The sequence below is a fragment of the Pongo abelii genome, chromosome 2 (genome assembly GCF_028885655.2).
Source record: "Pongo abelii isolate AG06213 chromosome 2, NHGRI_mPonAbe1-v2.0_pri, whole genome shotgun sequence".
Lineage (NCBI taxonomy): Eukaryota > Metazoa > Chordata > Mammalia > Primates > Hominidae > Pongo > Pongo abelii.
This window is the reverse complement of record NC_085928.1, coordinates 152,492,157-152,514,774: the sequence shown is the minus strand read 5'-3', so window position 1 is coordinate 152,514,774 and position 22,618 is coordinate 152,492,157. Positions and strand designations below refer to the sequence as shown.

At 34.1% G+C, this 22,618-nt stretch overlaps 1 protein-coding gene across 5 annotated transcripts in view; it reads right to left on the bottom strand.

The window, feature by feature from the left end:
• The window catches only part of U2SURP (U2 snRNP associated SURP domain containing), a 53,724-nt gene that overhangs the window by 19,736 nt on the left and 11,370 nt on the right, over window positions 1-22,618 (bottom strand). For 2 of the 5 annotated variants that reach the window (XM_024244156.3, XM_063721645.1), the window contains 16 exons: window positions 21,094-21,192; window positions 19,137-19,251; window positions 18,538-18,671; window positions 15,463-15,530; window positions 14,806-14,900; window positions 14,107-14,142; window positions 13,937-14,019; window positions 12,832-12,997; window positions 12,430-12,641; window positions 11,476-11,519; window positions 8,249-8,353; window positions 7,100-7,166; window positions 6,860-7,023; window positions 2,603-2,765; window positions 2,198-2,277; window positions 569-656 (listed from right to left, as the gene is read on the bottom strand). In XM_024244156.3, the coding sequence (XP_024099924.1) occupies window positions 569-656; window positions 2,198-2,277; window positions 2,603-2,765; window positions 6,860-7,023; window positions 7,100-7,166; window positions 8,249-8,353; window positions 11,476-11,519; window positions 12,430-12,641; window positions 12,832-12,997; window positions 13,937-14,019; window positions 14,107-14,142; window positions 14,806-14,900; window positions 15,463-15,530; window positions 18,538-18,671; window positions 19,137-19,251; window positions 21,094-21,192 (1,719 nt within the window). 5 annotated transcript variants of the gene reach the window in all.

Sequence of the window (22,618 nt, the reverse complement as noted above, 5' to 3'; positions counted from 1 at the left end):
TATGGTCAAAATTTAAGGTCAAAAACTTTTAAAATGGGAGTTGTCTGAATGAACTAAATGGTGGGGTCACTGGGCATCTTCCCAAACTAAAAATTTTTCTTAAAAAAGTCTTCTTCCCATGAAAGTATATTTACTTATTCAATTGTAAGTGAAGTACTCCACTTGGCTTTTCTTAACACTGGTCTAGAGCTTAAAAGGTTATAAAAAAAATTGGTAACAGAATAGACTTTCTAAACATGATTAAAATGTATGTCTTTAATCCAGACAAATAGTATATACCCTTACAAAACAAGTGATTCTTCTGGATGTTTTATGAAAAAAGACTAACATTTATAATCTTTAAACAATACTTAAAACTAAAATTAAACACCTGACAAAATAGTATCTTTTAAATTTTTGATTTTTTTGATAAAAACAAAAACGACAGAATTTTAAAACAGTAACTTCTGTAACATCTAAGTTTTAAATTTATGTCTCATACTTGTCTTATGTACTTTTCTAGCCCTTCAATGCCCTCCCTCCACCCATTTAAAACACTAGGGCAAAAACAGTAAAACAATAAACGTACCTTAAAGTTTTCAGACTGTAAATGGCCTTGAATTGTACGATAGGTGGCATTGAGGTCTGAAAATATCTGACATAACTTTGTCTCAAAACTGAAATTCAAATAACACATTCTTTAAAATAAAATCTGTTCAAAATTCCTTTCCCCTTCAGCATGCCAGCCAATGAAAACCCCTCCTGAACTTAAAATACTTACAAATCAAGAAATTATTAAAAGTCAAAAACTAGGTGTTTAAACTCTAAAACCGTAACTGAATTGCTTTAACTCTTATTACTCTGAATTTTTCTCCTACAAACTCCCCAACAGTCCCTACTAGTTCCCTTTATAAGCAAGAAACATTATATCTAGGATATGCTAAACCATCTCGTCCAATTTCTTTATTTTATAAAACAGAAAACTTAGAAAAGTGACTCGTCCAAGGCAAAAAAAAAACTAATAGCAGACCTAAGAGTAGGATCCAGCTCTCTAAATTTCTTTTCAGAGCAACTTCCTAGGGAAAAGCTTCCCTTTGCCTAATTCATAAAATAAACACAGAAAGATAGCTCTGGGGAACAGAGGAAAAGTTATACTTTTTTTTTTTTTTGAGACGGAGTTTTGCTTGTCACCCAAGCTAGAGGACAATAGTGCCATTCGGCTCACTGCAACCTCCGCCTCCCAGGTTCAAGCAATTCTCCTGCCTCAGCTTCCCAAGTAGCTCGGATTACAGGGGCACACCACCACGCCCAGCTAATCTTTGTATTTTTACTAGAAATAGGATTTCACCACATTGGCCAGGGTGGTCTCGAACTTCTGACCTCGGGTAATCAGCCCTTCTTGGCCTTCCAAAGTGCTGAGATTACAGGCGTGAGCCACTGTGCCCAGCTGAGTTATACATTAATTATAATACAGCAACATAACTTCCTTTTGCCTTAGGAAACATTAACAATGAACTAAAATCAATACGCTGAGGATCAGAAAAGAATGCAGATTCTATAGTTAATAGTATGTCTTTGGTCTCTTATGTTTGCCAGTATATATACTGTTTCTATTTATTATATGAATAGCTAGATATGCAATAAAAATAAAGTTCTCTTTAATACCTATTTGTTCTACTGTCAATAACTAAGAAAGTGATATAAAATCTTTCCAAAAAATTGGTAATTTAGCTTAAGTGTAAGCCAATTTTTAAAAAAATTCTACAAACCATTAAGAAATTCAAATTAGTCTTCCCTCAGTATCCATGGGGGGACTGGTTCCAAGACCTCCCATGGACACCAAAATCCACAGATGCTCAAGTTCCTGATTGAAAATGGCATAATATTCACCTGTAACCTATCCTCATCCTCCCATCTGTTAAATCATCTCTAGGTTACTTACAATACCTAATACAATGTAAATGCTATGTAGAGTTTTCATACTATGTTTGGAAAATGACAAGGAAAAAAGTCTGTACAGGTTCGGTACAGATACAATTTTTCTTCTCAAATATTTTCAATTCGTGGTTGGCTGAATTCATGGATAAGGGACCCACAGACATGGAGGGCTGACTGTACTTCTTATTCTTGGAGGATGTTAACAAAACAATCCTCTTTTCTGAACTCCTTACCCTTAAATACTTTATTTCAGGAATATCAGTTATATCATTATACTTACAATTTTCTATAATATGAAGCATTAGCAACTTTGGCTGAAGAGTTGTACAAAACATCAGAAACCAAATACAATCTGGCAATCTATAATATCAAAAGATAACACAAAATAGGTTAATATAAGGCTAATGTTTAGCTATAATTTAATTATGGCTACTAATTAGAAGAGTTATATGAAGCTCAGTATCACCACAACTATGACTTTGGCAGAGATGAAATTTGTTGATGCATTTACGTTTCAACTTGTTTGTTAACTTGAATGTTAATGAACCTAAATTTTCAAGCAGAAATAACATAAGACTACATGGGAAAACTTTCATCAGTCAAGTGCTTTGTGCAAAAAAGGAAACCAATTCTAATCCCAAAAGACGTCAACTATCTCCCCTCTTCTTAAAATTCATTCCCATACCTTTTTAGGAAGGGGTGTCTTTAAGATGGACAACGACTCAGTAATGCAATCCACTATTTCTTCAGCAGCTTCAGCATTATTAAGACAGAAAACCATTGCATCTCCAATATCATTTTTCCTTGGAGTTAATCCCCGCAAGATTTCTTCCAATTTATCCCTCTGTCTGGACATAAATTGTTTTAACTTATAAATATTTGGATGCAATTTCAAATGCCATTGTAGCTTTTGCTCACAAACTATTTTCTTTAAAACCTACTCACATAAAATAATTCTGAAGACTGTAATATATTCAGTCTGATTTGTGTTGTGTCCCCCAAAATTGTTACAATTTTTTGAAGAATTTATATAAGAATACTCTGTAGAATAAGATTCCAATTATGTTTTCAGCTTACAAATTAAGTAAATTTAAAATCATAGGCATTTCTTCAAAAGTCTTTAAGAGCACCCCAGTCTTACCATCCCATGATACTGAAGAACTTTCATGTTCTTTACTCCCCTTCTTTGAAGGAAGTCTATTACTTTAACACTTCTGCCTGGGATTATGACAGGCTAATTTTTTCTGTAAAGGAAAAGACTGGCTGGGTGCGGTGGCTCATGCCTGTAATCCTAGCACTCTGGGAGGCCAAGGTGGGCGGATCACGAGGTCAAGAGATCGAGACCATCCTGGCCAACATGGTGAAACCCTGTCTGTATTAAAAATATAAAAATTAGCCGAGTGCAGTGGCAGGCACCTGTACTCCCAGCTACTCGGGAGGCTGAGGCAGAAGAATTGCTTGAACCTGGGAGGCAGAGGTTGCAGTGAGCCAAGATCGTGCCACTGCATGCCAGCCTGGGTGACAGAGCAACACTCCATCTCCGGGGGGAAAAAAAAAGATTATATTTTAGGCTTTGCAGGCCATATGATCTCTATCCCCCTGCTGGCATAGCACCAAAGCAGCCAGACAACATGTAGGGAAGGGAATTGACTGTATTCCAATAAAACTTTATTTTCGAAAACAGGAGGCAGTCATATTTAGCCTATGAGCTGAGTTTGCAGATCCTAGATTACAGTGATTATGAACATACATCTTCAGAAGCAAATATACTCAAACAGTATCACACTCCATTGCCAAATGCTCTCACAGACAATGCAACAAGTATTAAGATTTATAGACTGCAGTGAAGTACATACAGGCATATCTCAAAGAGACTGTGGATTCGGTTACAGACTACTGCAATAAAGCAAATATCGCAATATAGCCAATCACATAAGTTTTTTGACTTCCCAGAGCATGTAAAAGTTATGTTTATGCCATATTGTAGTCTATTAAGTATGCAATAGCAGTATGTCTAAAAAAATAATGTATACATTACTTTAAAAATACTTTGTTAAAAATGCTAACAATCATCTGAACTCTCAGTGCGTCATAGTATTTTTGCAGGTGGAAGGTTTTGCCTCAATGTTGATGGCTGCTAACTGATCAGGGTGGTGGTAGCTGAAGGTTGGGGTGGCTGCAGCAATTTCTTAAACAACAATGAAGTTTACCGCATCAACTGACATTTCTCATCACAGGGGATTTCTCTGCAGCATGAGTTGTTATTTGTTAACATTTTACCCAGAGGAGAATGTCTTTCCAAACTGTAGTCAATCCTCTCAAACCCTGCACTACTTTATCAACTAAGTTTATATATATTCTAGATCCTTTCATTTCAACAATGTTCACAGCTTCATCAGAAATAGATTCCGTCTCAAGAAACCACTTAATTTGCTCATCCCTAAGAAGCAACTCCTCATTTATTAAAGTTTTATCATGAGATCACAGCAATTCAGTCCCATCTTTGAGCTCTACTTCTAATTCTAGTTCCCTTGCTATTTCTACCATATCTGGAGTTACTTCCTCTACTGAAGTCTTAAATCCCTCAAAGTCATCCATGAGGGACTAACTTCTTCCAAGCTCCTGTTAATGTTGATTTTATTTTATAGGCAAAAAAACTGAAACGGATTTTTAAGATTTTTAAAATTTCTTTTTAATAGAGATGGGGTCTCACTATATTGCTCATGCTGGTCTTGAACTCCTGGCCTCATGCTATCCTCCTGCCTCAGCCTCCCATAGTGCTGGGATTACAGGTGTGAGCCACCACACCTGGCCGACAAATGTTCTTAATGGCATTTGGAATGATAAATGCTTTCCAAAAGGTTTCTGACTTTTTCCCAGACCCATTGGAGGAATCACTATCTATGGCAGCTACAGCCTTATGAAATATATTTCTTAAATAATAAGACTAAAAGGTCAAAATTACTCCTTGATCAATGGGATACAGAATGGATAATGTGTTAATAGGCACGAAAACAACTTAATCTCTTTGCACATCTCCATCAGAGATCTTCAGTGATCAGGTACATTGTCAATGAGCAGTAATATTTTGAAAAAAATTATTTTATTGAGCAGGTCTCAATAGTGGGCTTAAAATATTCAGTAAACCATGCTGTAAACAGATATGCTGTCATCCAGGCTTTGTTGTTCCATTTATAGAGCACAGGCAGAGTTGATTTAGCATATTTCTTAACGGTCCTAGAATTTTTGGAATGGTAAATGAGCACTGGCTTCAACTTTAAGTCACCAGCTGCATTAACCCCTAATAAGAGAGTCAGCCTGTCCTTTGAAGCTTTTAACTCAGGCAGTGACTTCCCCTCTCTAGCTATAAAAGTGCTAAATTACATTTTCTCACAATAAAAGGCTGCTTTGTCTACACTGAAAATGTGATTTACTGTAGCCACCTTCATCAGTGCCCTCAGATCTTCTGGATAATTTGCTACAGCATCTACATCAGCACTTGCTGCTTCACGTTGAACTTTTATATTATGAAGATGGCTTCTTTCCTTAAACCTCATAAACCAATCACTGCTAGCTCCAAATTTTTCTTCTGGAGCATCCTCACCTCTGTTTCCACAGAATTGAAGAGAGTGGGCCTTGCTCAGGATTAGGCTTTGGCATAAGGGAATGCTATGGCTGGTCTGATCTTCTATCCACACCACCAAAACTTTCTATCAGTAATAAGGCTGTTTTGCTTCCTCATCATTCATGTGTTCACTGGAGTGGCACTTTTAATTTCCTTTAAAAACTCTTCCTTTGCATTGATAACTTGGCTCACTGTTTGGTGCAAGAGGCCTAGCTTTCAGCCAACCTCATCTTTTGACATGCCTTCCTAACTAAGCTTAATCAGTCTAGCTTTTGATTTAATGTGAGAGAAGTGAGACTCTTCCTTTCACCTGAATACTCAAGAGGCCATTGTGGGATTATTAATTGGCCTAATTTCAATAGTGTTGTGTCTCAGGAAATAGGGAGGCCTAAAGGGAGGGAAAGATGGGAAAACAGCTAGTCACTGAACAGTCAGAACACACCTTTTTTGATAAGTTCATCTTCTTATATGACCATAGTTTGTGGTGCCCCAAAACAAAGAACACTGATCCCCATAACAGATATAATAATAATGAAAAAGTTTGAGCTATTGTGAGAATTATGAAAATGTGACAGAGACATGAAGTAAGCACATGCTGTTCGAAAAATAATGACAACAGATTTGTTTGACTTAGGGTTGCCACAAACCTTCAATTTATAAAACACACTGTATCTGCAGAGCACAGTAAGTCAAAGCACAATAAAACTAGGTATGTCTGTATTTAATTCTATATTCTAAAAATGCTTTTAGCCAATGTTTTCCCATGAGGTATACAGGATGTCCTCTGAACATTTAATAAGTATGTTTTTGCTTCTGAAACCAGCTAGCTGCACTGTACAATTGTTAAGTGAGACTAATAACAACACATCCTTCCATGGTGGCCATCTCACAGCTCACCACACACTGCAAATCAAGTGTGAAAGTTATCATGAAGAGGCTTTGCATAGCCACAATCTGATCCCACTAGCCACACAATAGTTTTTCTTCTTTATGTTGCATTCAGAGAAGCAAGAATTCTAGGGATCCCCCAATAATTTCTGTAAGAATCTGAAGTACTCCAATGCTAAAGAAAGAAGTCAATCATGTTTAAGAGATCATCACTAATTTTACCGGGGAAAAGTCAAGGACAAGAGGACACACACCTATACTTGTTAAGATGTTTAAAATTATAAAGCACATGATGAAAGATGTTACTATTTTAAACATTCACAAGTGAAAACAATTTATTTTAGGGTTAACATCTTAATAAGACCATTAATTAAAGCAACCATTACAGTTACTTTTCTGAATATATAATAGAAAGGAAAAATATCTTACTCTTCCTTAAGTGCTCCCTTTTTACTAGGTTCCTCTACAAAAGCTTCTGTTTCTTGCTCTTCTGACATTCCATGCAAGTACGGATTTAATGGTGGTGGCCTCCAAAAAGATCCATTTTTGAACATACGAAAATCTTCCGTCCGCCATTTAGTTGGAGAATCTCCCTAACAAACATTTAGAGTTATTATAAAGGTCTAATTACTCAGAGTCAAAATTAACAAAGTAATTGATTCTACTTGCCTGCAGAATAGAATAAAGCTTCCACCTATAGTAAACATGGGCTGGTGTCTGGTTTTCAAATAAGAACCTAAACAAAACAAACAAACATTAAACATCATATTCTTTAACAAAGAGCTATCTTCAATTAAATATAAATAAATGAGAACTACTATTTGACTATTTAGTTCTAAATAAAACAAAAACAAAGATCCCTAAAGAGAATCTCACCTACTACCACCCACTACCTATCCCCATTCCCTTACTGCAGCCCTAGACTGCCTTAGTGACTGACATTAATACTCAGAAGGCATGCATCATGCGTCTTATGATCATTTTCATTGAACACTTACATGGCAGATACTGTGTCTGGCAATGGAGAGATTTTCCCAATATATAATTAAAAGCAGTGATTTTACACTACTTAAGTGTTAAACTAGTGTCTAAGAGTACCACAACGATTCAGAGGATAAGCAATTTATTTTAAAACTCATTTGTTCAACTGTATCTCACTTATGATTCCTTCATTGAAAAGCATAATGAAATGTATTTTCCTCCTAGAGAATGCTAAAAACAATACTATTTAATTAACCAAATCAAAATCTGATGGAAAATTGGCCTCAATACATTCTACTGATTACTAAAACTGCCTTCCCATCCCATTGCAGAACTAATCCCATACTTTTACAACTTTATTCTTGGAAATATTTTTAATTCTAATAAATTAAAAGTAGTTTTAAACTGCATGCCTGAAGATAAAATATAGTAAATACATATAATGGAACATTATTTGGCCTTAAAAAAGGAAATCCCGATACATGCTATAATACAGATGAATCCTGAGGACATTATGCTAAATGAAATAAGCCAGTCACAAAAGGACAAATATTGTATGATTATACTCATGTGAGTTTACCTTGAGTAATGAAATTACTAAGAGACAGAAAATAGAATGGCAGTTGCCAGGGCTAACAGGCTAGAAGACTGAGGAGTTACCGCTACACAGGTAAAGAATTTCCATTTTGGAAGATGAAAAAAGTTCTGGAGATGGATGGTGGTGATGGTTGCACAACAATGTGAATGTACTTAATGACACTGAACTGTATACTTAAAAATAGTTAAAATGGGAAATTTTATGTTACATATATTTCACAATTTTTAAAAAATGCACACCTGAACATAGGATTGTTGATTTCTCTGTTCATAATCATAGCTTCAAACATTGGCCCTTCACGTACAACAAACTCTATCATTCGATGTATCAGGGCGAGCAAATTCCTACAACAACAACACAGTTAAAGAAAATGGATTCAGACCTACCACTATATAAAACTACACTTGACCTAAGTTACTATAATTGTGCAGAAAATGATTATTCTGCTGACTAACACCGAATTTAATACCAAAAAAGTAACCTGGAGCATATGTTAATGCCTTGTGCATTAAGAGGGTGTGGGGCAGCGGGAGTAGGGAAGTGGGAGGGGATGGAAAGGTGAGGGAGGGTAGGAAACCACAATACAGCCTCATAGTAATATTTAATTTTCTAAATGTCACTTATTTTCCAAAAGTAAAACATTAAATTATAAATCACAACTAATTGGAAAGCTGCAAATATTGATATATAAAATCAGTAACTTAAAGCCTGCATGTTATTACAGCCATCTAGAAATTTACACACTATCTCAGTTTAAAAAAAAAATTCCTAAACCAAGCACTTTTATGGTGCTACTGAAATGTTATAACCATGACTATAATTTATAAAAATGCAAAACTATTTAACAAGTTTAAGGCCTGATTTAATAAAAAATCCATCCAACTCCTGTGTTTTTCTGGTACACATACCAGATGGAGTTTTTATTAAATCTGACCTTTAATGAGGCAACATCCCTTTGGACCACACTTCAAACTAGTTCACAATTCATGAAATAGATAATTCTGCCTGTATATATCTTTCTTCCCTCCAAAACAAGAGATTGATATGCCTGTACACTATCAATCAATGAAGAAATTATGTTGCCAAAGCCTTAAGTGAATGGAGTACTACTCTTTCCAAAATATTGCAAAATGGGGTACACGGTGAGATGCCGTTCCCATTTTCTGTAACAATTATTTTCCAATATTTTACCAAAAATAAACATATGTGAGTAATTTTTTAGTATAGTCATTTTACTGACTGAACTCACAGGAAGTCTTTATCTGAAGCTGGGTCCTAAAATCATGTGATATTTTATTAGACTCCAAACACAATTTTGGACAGTGATTATGGTGTCGGGCAAAAATGACTCAGCTTATTTATAAGCTGCTTTTGATTTCTCATTTCACCAGTCCCCCAGCATACACAGTCGGCAAATAACAATCGGGAAAAGCAAAAGGATATTGGCTCTTGGTACAAGGCACACACTAAATTACACCTTTAGCATTCCCAGCTCAAATTACGTTCATATAACTGCTAGAATGTAAATAAATATATAGTTATAGAACAAGACAGACTTTTGTGGCTCTATAATGCCCTATTTCAGAGTACATGAACAATAAAATAATCTATCTCATGGTGACTATAATTATTTTCTCATAGCTTTCAAACAAACCTACTTAAAATGAAATCTCTCCATAGTGAAAAAAATTTAAGCCTAAAGGAAGTAAAAAAAAATTGTATCACAGTTTAAATCTTTACAAAGGGGAAATCATGCATTTAAAACTACTAATTCAACCTCAAATTGTTAAAACAAAAAACTAAAAACATTGTTTAATTTTCGATTTAAAAATTATTTCTCTTTCACAGAAGTAATTGCTCTGCAAATATGCAGTTCTTCAGCATTCATATGGTTAACGACATTATTTTGAAGGAAGGGAGATAATGTAAAGTTATGATTCAATTCCAAAACTCCCCACTGATAGGAGCCAAATTAAAGCTAAGGGAAATTTTATGTATAAGACTAATTACTAGGTGGACAAATGTTATACATCCAGAAACTTGTGTGAATTAAGTCAAAAGCAACTTGACTTTAGCATTTAAGATAGAGGAAAATTGTTTAGCAAGTTTAAAAACAAAGGATTCATCCTAACGGTGAGTGAAGACTTTCGGCAAAACGCACACTCAAAATTTTGTTTAGAAATAAGCTGAGCCACATACATGTAAAGCTACCACTAGATATGTGCTTTTTTTGAATGCTACAAAAATACTATCCTGTGAATGCTTTTATCAGTGGTGAAAAACCCACTATAGTTTTAAATAGGCTTGTAACTGATAAATCTATTTTTAGAAAATTAAAAGTTTATACGTATTTTTAAAATGTTTCATGTTTAAAATCAAAATCTGACAATTAATTGTTATTAACTTGATGTCGAGATTACTAAAGAACTGTAATCACATTCTTCTTCCTTAAGGATTGTGTTTATTTTAAAAATGGTGACTTTTCTATTAGAATAAAACAGTGTAGTACAAAAAGATGATATATTTAAAGTGCATTATTTAATTTTAAAATGTAATTATCTTATTCTGGGCAACAATAACCAAAAAAAAAACAAAAACAAAAAATTGTCTCTCAGTTATAATAAAACCACATTTATTGGAGTCGATCGTACCAATGTCTGGTCAAAAACTGTATACTTTCCCAATCCATCCCATGATGTTTTCCTGGTCCCCCGCTGCCGCAGACAGTTCAGCTGGTGTTGCTCACCAAGGCCAATGTCAAAGAGAATTTGGTATTCTTTTGTGTTCATTTATTATTCAACCAGTGTTGTGTTCCTGTGTTTGGGAAAAGGCTTAGCTTGACTGAGCAAGAGCATACCTACAGCATGAATTCTTCTGCTTTAATAGTGTGTTGAAAGAGAAAAAAAGGAAGAAAGGAAAATAAAAGAATTCCAAATACCTTTGTTATCATGAAAAGAAAGTTTCTAGTATGTCCAGTGTTCATGACAATAATAGGAATTTCTTCTTAAAATCAATTGAAAAAACAAAAAACAAAGCTATGCCTTCAGTAAGGAGAACTCAAACCAAGATTATATATTAAATGCAGATAATTCAGAAAACAGAAAAAAATAACAACCGATTGGGTCAAACTGTAATGTTATCTGAAATTTACGATACATTTAAAACATCTATTTTCCCATGACAATAGTCTATTGTCTGACTCCAAATCAGAGCTAATAAATACATTCTAACTAGTCAAACTATAAACATTCCCTACAGTGACAACAATAAAAACAAAAAAAGATATTGACATAAAATTGCAAAGTATACAAAAGTTAGTTAAATTTCACACATCCCCCCCAAAAAGTACTGGGAAGGAACCATTGCTCAGTCAAGATACTACCTTTTCCTCAACACCATTTCTTTTTAAATTCAGAAGGGGATATTGTCTATATTTAGATCAGTAATAATAAAGAAAAACATGTACCTTTCTGTTGGGATAACCACTTTGACTATGGCTTGCGACAGAGTCTGTATATGAAGTCACATCAGATAATAAACATAGAATATGTGAGTATTGTTAACAAGTAACAAGCAAAAATATACATATGCATTGAAAATACTACATATCTAATCACAAGTTTTGCAGGCAATCACTGCATTTGAAGTCATTATACACTAAGCAATTACATAAATGCAAATGGATGTGTTCAGTGAACAATAAATGTTCACCAAATGCAAAGAATCAGAACATTCCTGCCAGAATGCACATCAATGCACTGAAATAGGTACTACACTGAGAATTATCAGATAAAGATTTTAATTTGTGAAATAATTAACTGTTTGCCTCTGACCATACAGTTCACTACTTTGTTCCCAAGCCTTTAAAACCAGCCCTGTCATTTTAAGTGTAATTAATTCATCATAGAACCAACAAATTCTTATAACTTGAAATTAAGTTGGTTTTGTTTACTAAAAAGAAAATACTCACCCTTTGCTTTTACTAGATTAACTATTTTTTAAAAACCACATAAATCTTCTCAAATATTCTAATACCTCAGACCTAGCTGCCATCCAAACAATAACTACTTAGGAAGTCTTTCTAATTGAAATGTCACTTAACCAAATACAAAGTATCACTTTCTCAGAACAAAGTAAATTTAGTTACTACACTTAAGCAAATCTGGATACAACACTGGACAAAGGAAAAAAAACTTAACAAGTGGTCAAAAAAGGAATGGTAGCCACAAATAAAAATATGACCTAGTATTTCAAATATAGGGTTTCCATGGGCTAAGGCAGGGAACACATCTACTTATTTCTTTAAAAGTTGCCAAACAGAATTACACACACATTTTCTATAAAATTGTTGAAAAGAAATACTACCACAGCTTTAGTATTTACAAATTAGATGCGGCCTTATGTCCATTTTTTAAATTACCTTCTCAAAATCCTCTTTGTTTTTAGGTGGCGGTAACATAGGAGCATTAGGGTTTTTTAACCGCTCTCTAGGCTGTGCATTAAAAGGCAGTCCGGATGGAGGTGGGGGAAGCGTATGTTCCATCATAGAAGGCGGAATGTATATTGGATGTGGAGGAATAGGTACAGCTTTACCCCAACCTAACTTCATTTCAAAAGACATAATCATTTTTCCTACAAGAAAGAAATGAAAGGTCATTTTGTTAACTCTCAGAAGTTTCCAAATAAAATCTTTCTGGTGAGTTGAAATAATTTTCATTTTAACCTCTCCATTTCAGGTCCAATCCTTCCTAGTTTTTATAAATACTTTTCCAAACCAAAGAAATATCTGAATTGTATAAATGGATAATAAAAATGTTCTTACCATTCAAATTTTTTAAAGCTCTTTCAGCATCTCTTCTATTCATAAAGGCCACAAAGCCGCAATTTCTCTCTCTGGCTCTTTCTTCATCAGTTCTAGGCCACATGATTTTCACACTGGCTAACGGTCCAAATCTTCCAAATTCTTGGCACAGCATTTCTTCATTCATCTATTAAAAAGGGTAAAAGATTTTTATTATGCAAAAAAGAGAAAAGAAAAAATTATTTTCAGAAAACAAAGTAGTTTTTACAAAATAAAAAGCAATATAGCGACACGCTTCAACTTTCCATTTAAGTACCAGGAACTCTACACAAGTAAAATCCCGCGTGGGCATTCTTAAATCATTTCATACTATAAATATTCTGGTTTATTTAAGATGCCAGGGTGGGGAAGTTCAGTGGATGGAGAAATCAAAATCATTTTTACTCCCTATCTTCCTTTGTTTTAAGGTCCTGGATCTAAGTAAGATGTTTTATAGTGATGTTTTGTTTAGGCATTTAGTAACATTTTTCAAGCAGGCATGGTTAGTACACTTAAATTAAAGAGGAAATATGTATTGACAATGAAGAAAAAAAGTATCTAATCATCTGTTCTAACAATCAACTACTCATGTAATCAAATGCAGAGAAAACAGGTAACAGTAAATATGCAAAATATAATTTTTAATAATAGCATATTATATACTACCGTTACTACATTCCCCATAATTAACAGCACCAATGCAGGAAAAAAATTAAAATATAAAAGACAAACCACAAAGAGTAGTTTACTACTATGAGAAGAAAAAGGGACTCCACAAGGAAACAAGTATGCATCAGAAGTGGATAGTCTCAAAATAATATTATTCATCAATGGTCACACCCTGATTTAATAATAAAATCAGCACCTAGTAAAACATTTCAAATCCAGAGTTCAATCTAGTTACTGAGAGAGGAAACAAGAATATGTGGCAAGACAACCTGGGCCATACCAGTAAGACAACTCTAAAGACTATCCAATTCCATCAGATTTGTCAGCTTCAGAATCTTGATTTTTTTTTGACTAACAAAGTAGCTTTCTTCCAAAAGCATAAAGCATATCAATCAACATTCATCTTACTTAATATTACCTGTGGATTAATGTTTCCAAGGTATAAATTAGTAGTGCTTGGATCTCCTACATCATGTGAGCCAGGTGCGTAATCATCAAGAACTAGGGCAGAAAGAAAAAAAGAATTATAACCTGCAAAATATAAAGTTTGGAAAATTTATCGATTAGAAGAGCAAAAAACTGTATTACCACCAGATGATCTATTTCTTCTTGAAGGCGCGTCCACTTAAAGGGGAGAAAAGAAAACAATTATTAGTTTTTATAATACAGTAGTCCCCCCTTACCCTCACCTTTGTTTCCCCCAGTTTGTTACAGTAAGGTATTTCTGAGAGACAAAAAGAGAGACCACATTCACATAACTCTGTTATTTTTGTTTGTTTGTTTGTTTTTTGAGACAGACTCTTGCTCTGTTGCCTAGGCTGGAGTGCAATGGCACGATCTTGGCTCACTGCAACCTCCGCCTCCCAGGTTCAAGCAATCCTTCTGCCTCAGCCTCCTGAGTAGCTGGGATTACAGGCATGCACCACCATGCCCGGCTCATTTTGTATTTTTAGTACAGACAGGGTTTCACCATGTTGGCCAGGCTGGTCTCAAACTCCTGACCTTAGGTAATCCGCTCACCTCGGCCTCCCAAAGTGTTGGGATTGCACATAACTTTTATTTCAGTATATTGTTATAATTGTTCTATTACTTATTGTTGTTACTCTCTTACTGTGCCTAATTTACAAATTAATGTTTACCACAGCTATGAATGTGTAAGGAAAAGGATAGTATATATCCACGGTTTCAGACATCCACTGGTGAGCCTTGGAATGTAACCCCCCATGGATAAGGTGGCAACTACTGTAATTAATCACAAGCATACACATTAAAATAAATGCCACTTACTAGAACGACGCTGACCATCAGAATCTGACTGAGGAGGTTCAAATCGACTTAATCTGCCTTTTGTTTTATGTCTCTCATCACGTTCCTCTTGAATTCTGTTGAAAATATTTACAATCACTTATAATGAGCCAAAATCTGTTCATTCACATTTCAGAATAGCGCTTATCAAATTACTATCATCAAATAACTAGAAATATCTGTAATTAAATACTGGTACTGATAACCGAGATTAGAGGGTCCCTCAGCTATAATACAACCACGAGCAAATTTCTGATATATCATACTACCAATGGGACACAAAGCCTACTTTAAAGGTGAGGAGGAAATTAAACACTAAAACCACTGAATTTGTTTCTTGCTAAGTCTAACTGCCCCTCACTCCCATCCCAGTGAGTATACTGTTTCCACTGCAAACAGGACTCTGGACATTAAATAAATCAATTGAACTGAATCTTCATAATGCAAGCAACCCAGGTGCTGGACTAACTGCTAATTTATTTTCAAAGATAGCCCACCAAATATTATAATATCTAAAACAATCTCATAGCAAACTGGTTAGTAATAACTAACTGGTACAGTATATTCCTTATACTTGCATCTGTTTATGTATCAGCTCAATACACCTATGATAGTTATTCTCCACACTATAAAACTTACTGCTTTAATTCTTCTTTGAAGAGTTCCAAATTGCTTTTTTTCTTTTCTTTCTCTCCTTTTTTAAGTGGCTATAAAGGATATGACAAGTTATACTTCAAACAAAAGGATAAGCAAAACTAATGATTCAATAATAAGAGCCTTTTTACATCATTTCAGTACAAATTATATGTTCTAATTATTTAAATTAAAAAGAAAGAATGCTTTTCTTATAATTGAACCTCCCTTCCCCTTCCTTCAAAATAACAATCAAATTATTAATACAATTAAACAATTAAAATGACAACTAGTAGTCAGGGAAATTAATGAACATGAAGTAACTGAACTGCCATGGAAAGTAACTGCCAAAAATATGCATTCTTCAAAAATCACCTCTGGAGGACATGAGTTACTGGAACAGTAAGTAACATCTTTGGAATCCTCTTTTAAAACTGCTTCTTAATCTACTTTTGGAATCCTTCTTTTAGAAGTGCCAACATAATTTAACAGGCAAGAATAATCTTTTCAACAAATGGTGCTTGGACAACTGAATATCTACATACAGAAAAATGAAGTTGGACTTCTACTGTACACCATATACTAAATGTACAAAAATTAACTCAAAATGGTTCATGGACATAAATGTAAGAGCTAAAACTATAAAACTTTTGGGAGAAAAACCACAGGAATGAATCTTCATAATCTTGAATTAGTGATGGTTTCTTAGATATGACACCAAAAGCGTAAACAAAAGAAAAAAAACTGATAAATTGGACTCCATTAAAGTTTAAAACCTCCATGCTTCCATCAAGAAAATGCAAAGACAACCCAGAGAACAGAAAACATTTCCAAATCATATAGCTGATAAGAACCTTGACTCAAGAAGATGTAAAATACTCTTACAATTCAACAACAAAAATACAAATAACCCAATTAAAAAGTGGGCCAAGTATCTGAACAGACATTTCTCCAAAAGAAACCTATAAATGGACAATAATAAACACATGAAAAGATGCTCAATATAATCAAGTACATGCAAATCAAAACCACAATGAAGTACAACTTCACACACACTAAAATGACTAAAATAAACTTTTCAAACAAAACAGTTTTGTTTGTTTTTGAGATGGAGTTTCGCTCTTGTTGCCCAGGCTGGAGTGCAATGCCGTGATCTTGGCTCACCACAACCTCTGCCTCGCGAGTTCAAGTGATTCTCCTGCCTCAGCCTCCCGAGTAGCTGGGATTACAGGCATGCACCACCATGCCCGGCTAATTTTGTATTTTTAGTAGAGACGGGGTTTCTCCATGTTGGTCAGGCTGCTCTCAAAGTGTTAGTGTACCATGTGAGAAAACTGGAACCCTCATACATTACTGGTGGGACTGTAAAGTGATACAACCACTTTGGAAAAACTGGCAGTTTCTCAAAAGGCTAAACATAGTTACCATGTGACCCAGCAATTCCACTTCTCGGTGTGTGTATATACATGTATCCAAGAGAACTGAAAACATAAGTTCACACAAAAAAAGCCCACACATGAATGTTTACAGCAGCATTATTTCTAACAGCAGAAAAGTGGAAACAATCCAAATGTCCATCTACTAAGTAATGCATGGATAAACAATATATGGTATGTCCATAACATGGAGTATTATTCAACCACAAAAAGGAATGAAGTACTGATTCATGCCACAACAAAGATGCACCTTGAAGCATTATGCTAAGTAATGAAGCCAGATACAAAAGACCACGTTATATAATACCATCCATAAAAAATGTCCAGAATAGACAAATCAAGAGACAGAAAGTAGATTAGTAGGTTGTCAGGGACTGAAGTTAATAGAAAAAAAAAAAAAAATGGGAGTGACTGATAACGGGTAGGGATTCCTTTTTAGGGTGATAAAAATATTCTGAAATTAGAGTGGTGATTGTTGCACAACTTTCAACATACTTAAAACCACTCAATTGTACACTTTATTTAAATAATTTTTTTTTTTTTTTTTGGTAAAGATGGGAGTCTTGCTATGTTGCCCAGGCTGGTCTCAAACTCCTGGGCTCAAGCAATCCTCCAGCCTCAGCTTCCCAAAGTGCTAGGATTACAGGCATAAGCCACTGCACCTAGTCAACTGTATACTTTAAAAGGATAAATTTTAGCCAGGTGTCTGTAATCCCAGCACTTTGGGAGGCCAAAGTGGGCAAATCGCTTGAGTCCAGGAGTTTGAGACCAGCCTGGGCAAAATGGCAAAACCCCATTTTCACAAAAAAATACCAAAAAATTAGCTGGGCATGGGACTACATTGCCTGTAGTCCCAGCTACTCAGGAGGCTGAGGTGGGAGGACCACCTGAGCCTATGAGGTTGAGGCTGCAGGAGCCGTAATCACACTACTGCACTCTAGCCTGGGCGACAGAGAGACTGTCTCCAAAAAAAAAAAAAAAAAAAAAAAGGTAAATTTTATTGTATTGTATGTGAATTATATCTCAATAAAGCTGGGGTTTTTTTTTCATTGCTTTTAGAGATATTTTTTAAGCCACACAAAAAAAACCAGGCTTACTATTCAATGCAATCGTATTTATTCACCACATTTGGTTCCAAATGACATGACCCACATCTGTCTACCATCTCCCATAAAAACTAAACCCTCAAAGAAAAAAAATTTTTTTCTAACACTGAGAATATTTTGTGTCACTAATTCTGACAGTAATTCCCAAAATGTTCCAAACATGTTCTGGGAAATATACACTACACATACTAATAATTTAAATACCTCAGTTCAGAAATGCTTAAAAAGACAACCCCATTGCAAGTCAAATATAGTCCATTTTTGACTTGCAATATAGTCAATTTTTGACTTGCAATATATTATGAGCATAAATAGCAAATGTTCACTGCTCAAAAAGCATAAAAAGAATATCACCTATGTGTCCCAATTCATTATCTCTCATCTAAGTAAATTACTGGGTTAGAAAGCATCAAAACTTAACATCTACCACCCCTGCCCCCACCAAAAATGAAAAAAAGCCAAAGTCTTGCTTACAGTGGAAGTATCACTGGCAGTGTCATCTCTGAACATAAATGGTCAATTACTTAAGTATGACTTACAGGTTTTTTGGTTTCTATCACAAGAAGAGATGGTGGTCTTTCATTGGAAGACTGATTTGGAGGATTTTTTTGATCTGCAAATCTTGAAGATGGCTTATAGATTTTACCTCTTTTTTCATCTGTTTCATGTTCTTCTGAAATTTAAAATATTAAGTTTCAAAACTAATTTAGCAGTATTTTTCTTTACTTTTTTATTTAAAAACAAGTAAAAATTAGTAAAATGCTTTTGGTATTAAGATGCATCACTATTAACAAATATGAAATTAAATTCAAATATCACCTCAATAATGCTAATTTAATCATTTCATAGCAAAACTATGACACATATTAAAATTTGTGACAAGTGCTCTGCTGTCTTAAAACCTGAAAGGGACTAAATATGTTTAAAAGCTATCTGTCTTCAGCATCTCATTGACACTTGGCCATTTATTTTGCTAATTAATATAACCACTAGAGGGTGCTGATAGAAAATGTAAAATTCAAAAGCAACCAAACTTTCTTCCATAATTATCTACCTGCAGTCATTCAACCAAGATGGGGCTTGCTCAAAAACTGTAATACAGTTATGCTTTATTAGCAGTTACACTTCATAAACTTACCTTTAGCTGCATTAACAACACCTCCTCGCACAAATGTTTTCACTTTATTACCATCACTTCCTTCAAAAGCAGCAAGAAACTCCTCATAAATCTCAGCAGCTGCCTTTTCATCCTCCTAAATACACATGAAAATATTAATATTACACAATACAAAAACTGTCAATGTACACAGGGCTAAATTCATCAAGGAATAATATGGACGAAAACCCTCCCTTCCCAGGTTAAGCAGTCCTAACAAGTAATAACATCTAATCTTTAGTAGATATTAAATATTAATTAATGAAACCAAGAGAGGCTTTGCTCCTCTACCGGCAACTTGCAGAACTAGAAAAGAGCCCAAGTATAGATTAATTAGTAAATTTGTCTAGAGATAACTCAAGCATCAAATTGTATGACAACTGACTATATGAAAACGTATTTTGCTAGTAATGTTTACCAAGTTTCCAAGGCATGATGATTTAATTCAGTGAATATAAATATTTTTCAAATCACCAAAAACATGAGTATTAGAAGCTTACGCAGCAATATATACTGACAAGTGGCATTAAGGAAAGCTCAGAAGAATCTTGATATTTTCAATTATTCTAAATGTCCCCAAAACATGTATGAACAGAAGAAAGGCCAATGGAACATAACAGAAAATACAGAATAAAATCGAATAGCATGTGGAAATTTAGTGTTCAATAAAAGGAGCATCTCAAATCAACGGGAAATAGATAAACTTTTCAATAAATGATACTAAGATAACTGAATAATTATTTGAAAAAAGACAAAAATGAATCTATTCTTGACACCACATACCAGAATAAACTACAAAATAATCTGATTTAATATTCTTAAAAAAGAAACCATTCAGTAGTAGAGGAAAACATGAGGAAATTCCTTAATAAGCTGGTAATGGAAAAAACTGAAAAACCAGAAATCATAGGGAAAGACTGATAAATCTGATTGTACAACAATAGTTTCTGCATGGAGAAAAACACCAGCAGCAAAATAAAAAGACAATTAACAAAGTGAGAAAAAAAATTGTACCTTGTATAACAAAGTGTTAATATAACTTATAGAAAAAAATGGTTTAGATATGAGCAGACAGTTCACAGAAACAAACACAAGCAAAACTGTTAAACTTTACTCATGAGAGAAATCCAAATGTAAAACTACACTGAGATACCATTTTTCATGTAGGAGATTGGCAAAAGTCCTCTACTGGCAGTGCTATGGGGAAACATTCATTCATACACTACTGACAGGAGTGCAACATGTCACTGCCCCTACAGAGAGCAATTTGACAATGACAAGTATAGAAAAACTACATTTATGCATTTATCATTCAACCCAGTAATCTCACTTATAAGAATATATCCCAAATCTCACCTATAAGAATATAACCCAAAAATAACACTAGCAAAAAAACCAAACATATGCATAACATTATCCGTAACAGCATTACTTGTAATGGTAAGAGAACAAAACATAAATGCCCTCGATAGAATTTTAGTTGAATAAATGATTGCATATCTACACAGCCATAGCAAAAGAATAAGGAGTATTTCTATATACTTGAGGTAATTTCTGAGATACAATGTTAAGTTAAAAAAGCAAGTTGGAAAAAAGTGTACTGTATAAAGCATGCTATCATTAATCTAAGGGGAATGGGTACAATGTGTATACACACACACACACACACACACACACACACACACACACACTTTACTTATACAAAAAGAATAGATTAGAAAATAGCCAAAACTACAACAAAGAAAAAAGAAATAGGGTGAGGGAACAAGGATAGAAGCTCGACTCCTAGGAATATATGTTGTATTACAGATTTGACTGAGGCGGAGCTGAGAATATCCTAGAGGTTAAGAACCTTCAGGAAACATTCCTCTAATACACTTACTAACCCCTCAGACACATTCGTTTCCAAGGATAATTCAAAATACATTTTCAACATTACCTTTTTCTTTAATTCTTCCTGTTCCTTTTTACTTAAAGTTCGCTTAGCTGTACTCATTTTTCCAATACTGAATGCTTTAAGTTTGTTTTCCAGAAGAGGCTAAGAAATAAAAAGCATACCTTTACATATACATTCTTAATGCTATCTAAAACTTTAATACACATCAACTGATAACTAAGTCCCTTTTTTAAAATTTCATTGTAAAGAAAAGCTGGGGCTACTCTACACATCAGGTGCCTATCTTACTTGACTCTGATGTTAAGTATTCATCAAAGAATGTCTTCATTCACTAGCTCAAGGTCAAAAACATGCAAAAGTCATGTTAAAAAAAGGTAAAAACAGAAGAGACAGACACTAACGCTTAGAACAAGAATAAAAGCATTTGAGGGGGAAAGTACAGATGTTTCTGGGGAAAAGTTGCAATGACAGAAGACAGATCCTCAAGTAGGCAAAGGGAGGCAAACATTTCCATGGTCCCAGGGCAGGAATTTACCATCTACCACCCTTATGTTACATATTATAAATCACTTATTTTTTATAATTTGGTACATTACCTCATTCTTCATCAATAATACTGATATTTATGAACATAATTTCATTATTTGCTGGGATTAAAATATCACCTACAATATTTAAAGTTTCAGCTCAAGTAAAACTATATCAATTTTAAATATAAGAAAACACTATTTTAATGAAGTCTTCATTTATGTAACTTAGAAGTAACTTCCTTCTGAAATTATAGCCTGAATATATTGTCTGTAGACCTTTTCGTTCAATCAGTTACTCATTTGATTTATAAACTTAAAAGGTAGGAAATGTTTATTAAATACAACCTAAAATACTGAAATCTGAAGGTTTCTCTCTCTCCTACTAAAATGAGAAGCTAACCAATTACAAAATTAAGACTTTAAATTCCCTAGTCATTAAATAGGCTTGCCTTTGGGAGATGCAGAATAGAAGAGTAACACTGCTGCTATTTTAAATTTATATTAAAATCCCTTTGAGAAAAATAAAGCAGTTTATAACCTAAAAGTCAATATTGGGTTTCAGGAGAGGATTCAAAATATATTTTCTCAAAATAGAAAGAAAATCGTTTTGCCATCATTCAGTCTCTTTGGTTTCAACTTCAAAAGTTTAAACAAGTGGCAAAATTATATATGAATTAAATGAAACCCAATGAAAAATTACCATGCTCAAATTTTATTTATACCCTAAGAGCTAAATTCAGATACCCAAGAGAGATGTGGCTAAGGAAACTATGGAGTATTTATTCAAATAAACAATATAAGCAATCATTTAAAAGTTTGTTTACAGAATTCTTGCAGAAATGAAAAAAAATTTGTAACTAAAAACAGGATATTTTAAAACGGGTTCTTATAAATCTAGGCAAAGTAAAAATATATTTATGCCTAGAAATATTAAACAAGAAAAATAATTTGTTATCAGTGGTTAATACTGGCTGGTGATGACTGTGTTATGTTACAAATTTAACCACAAGAAAATATTACTTGACATAGAATAAAAG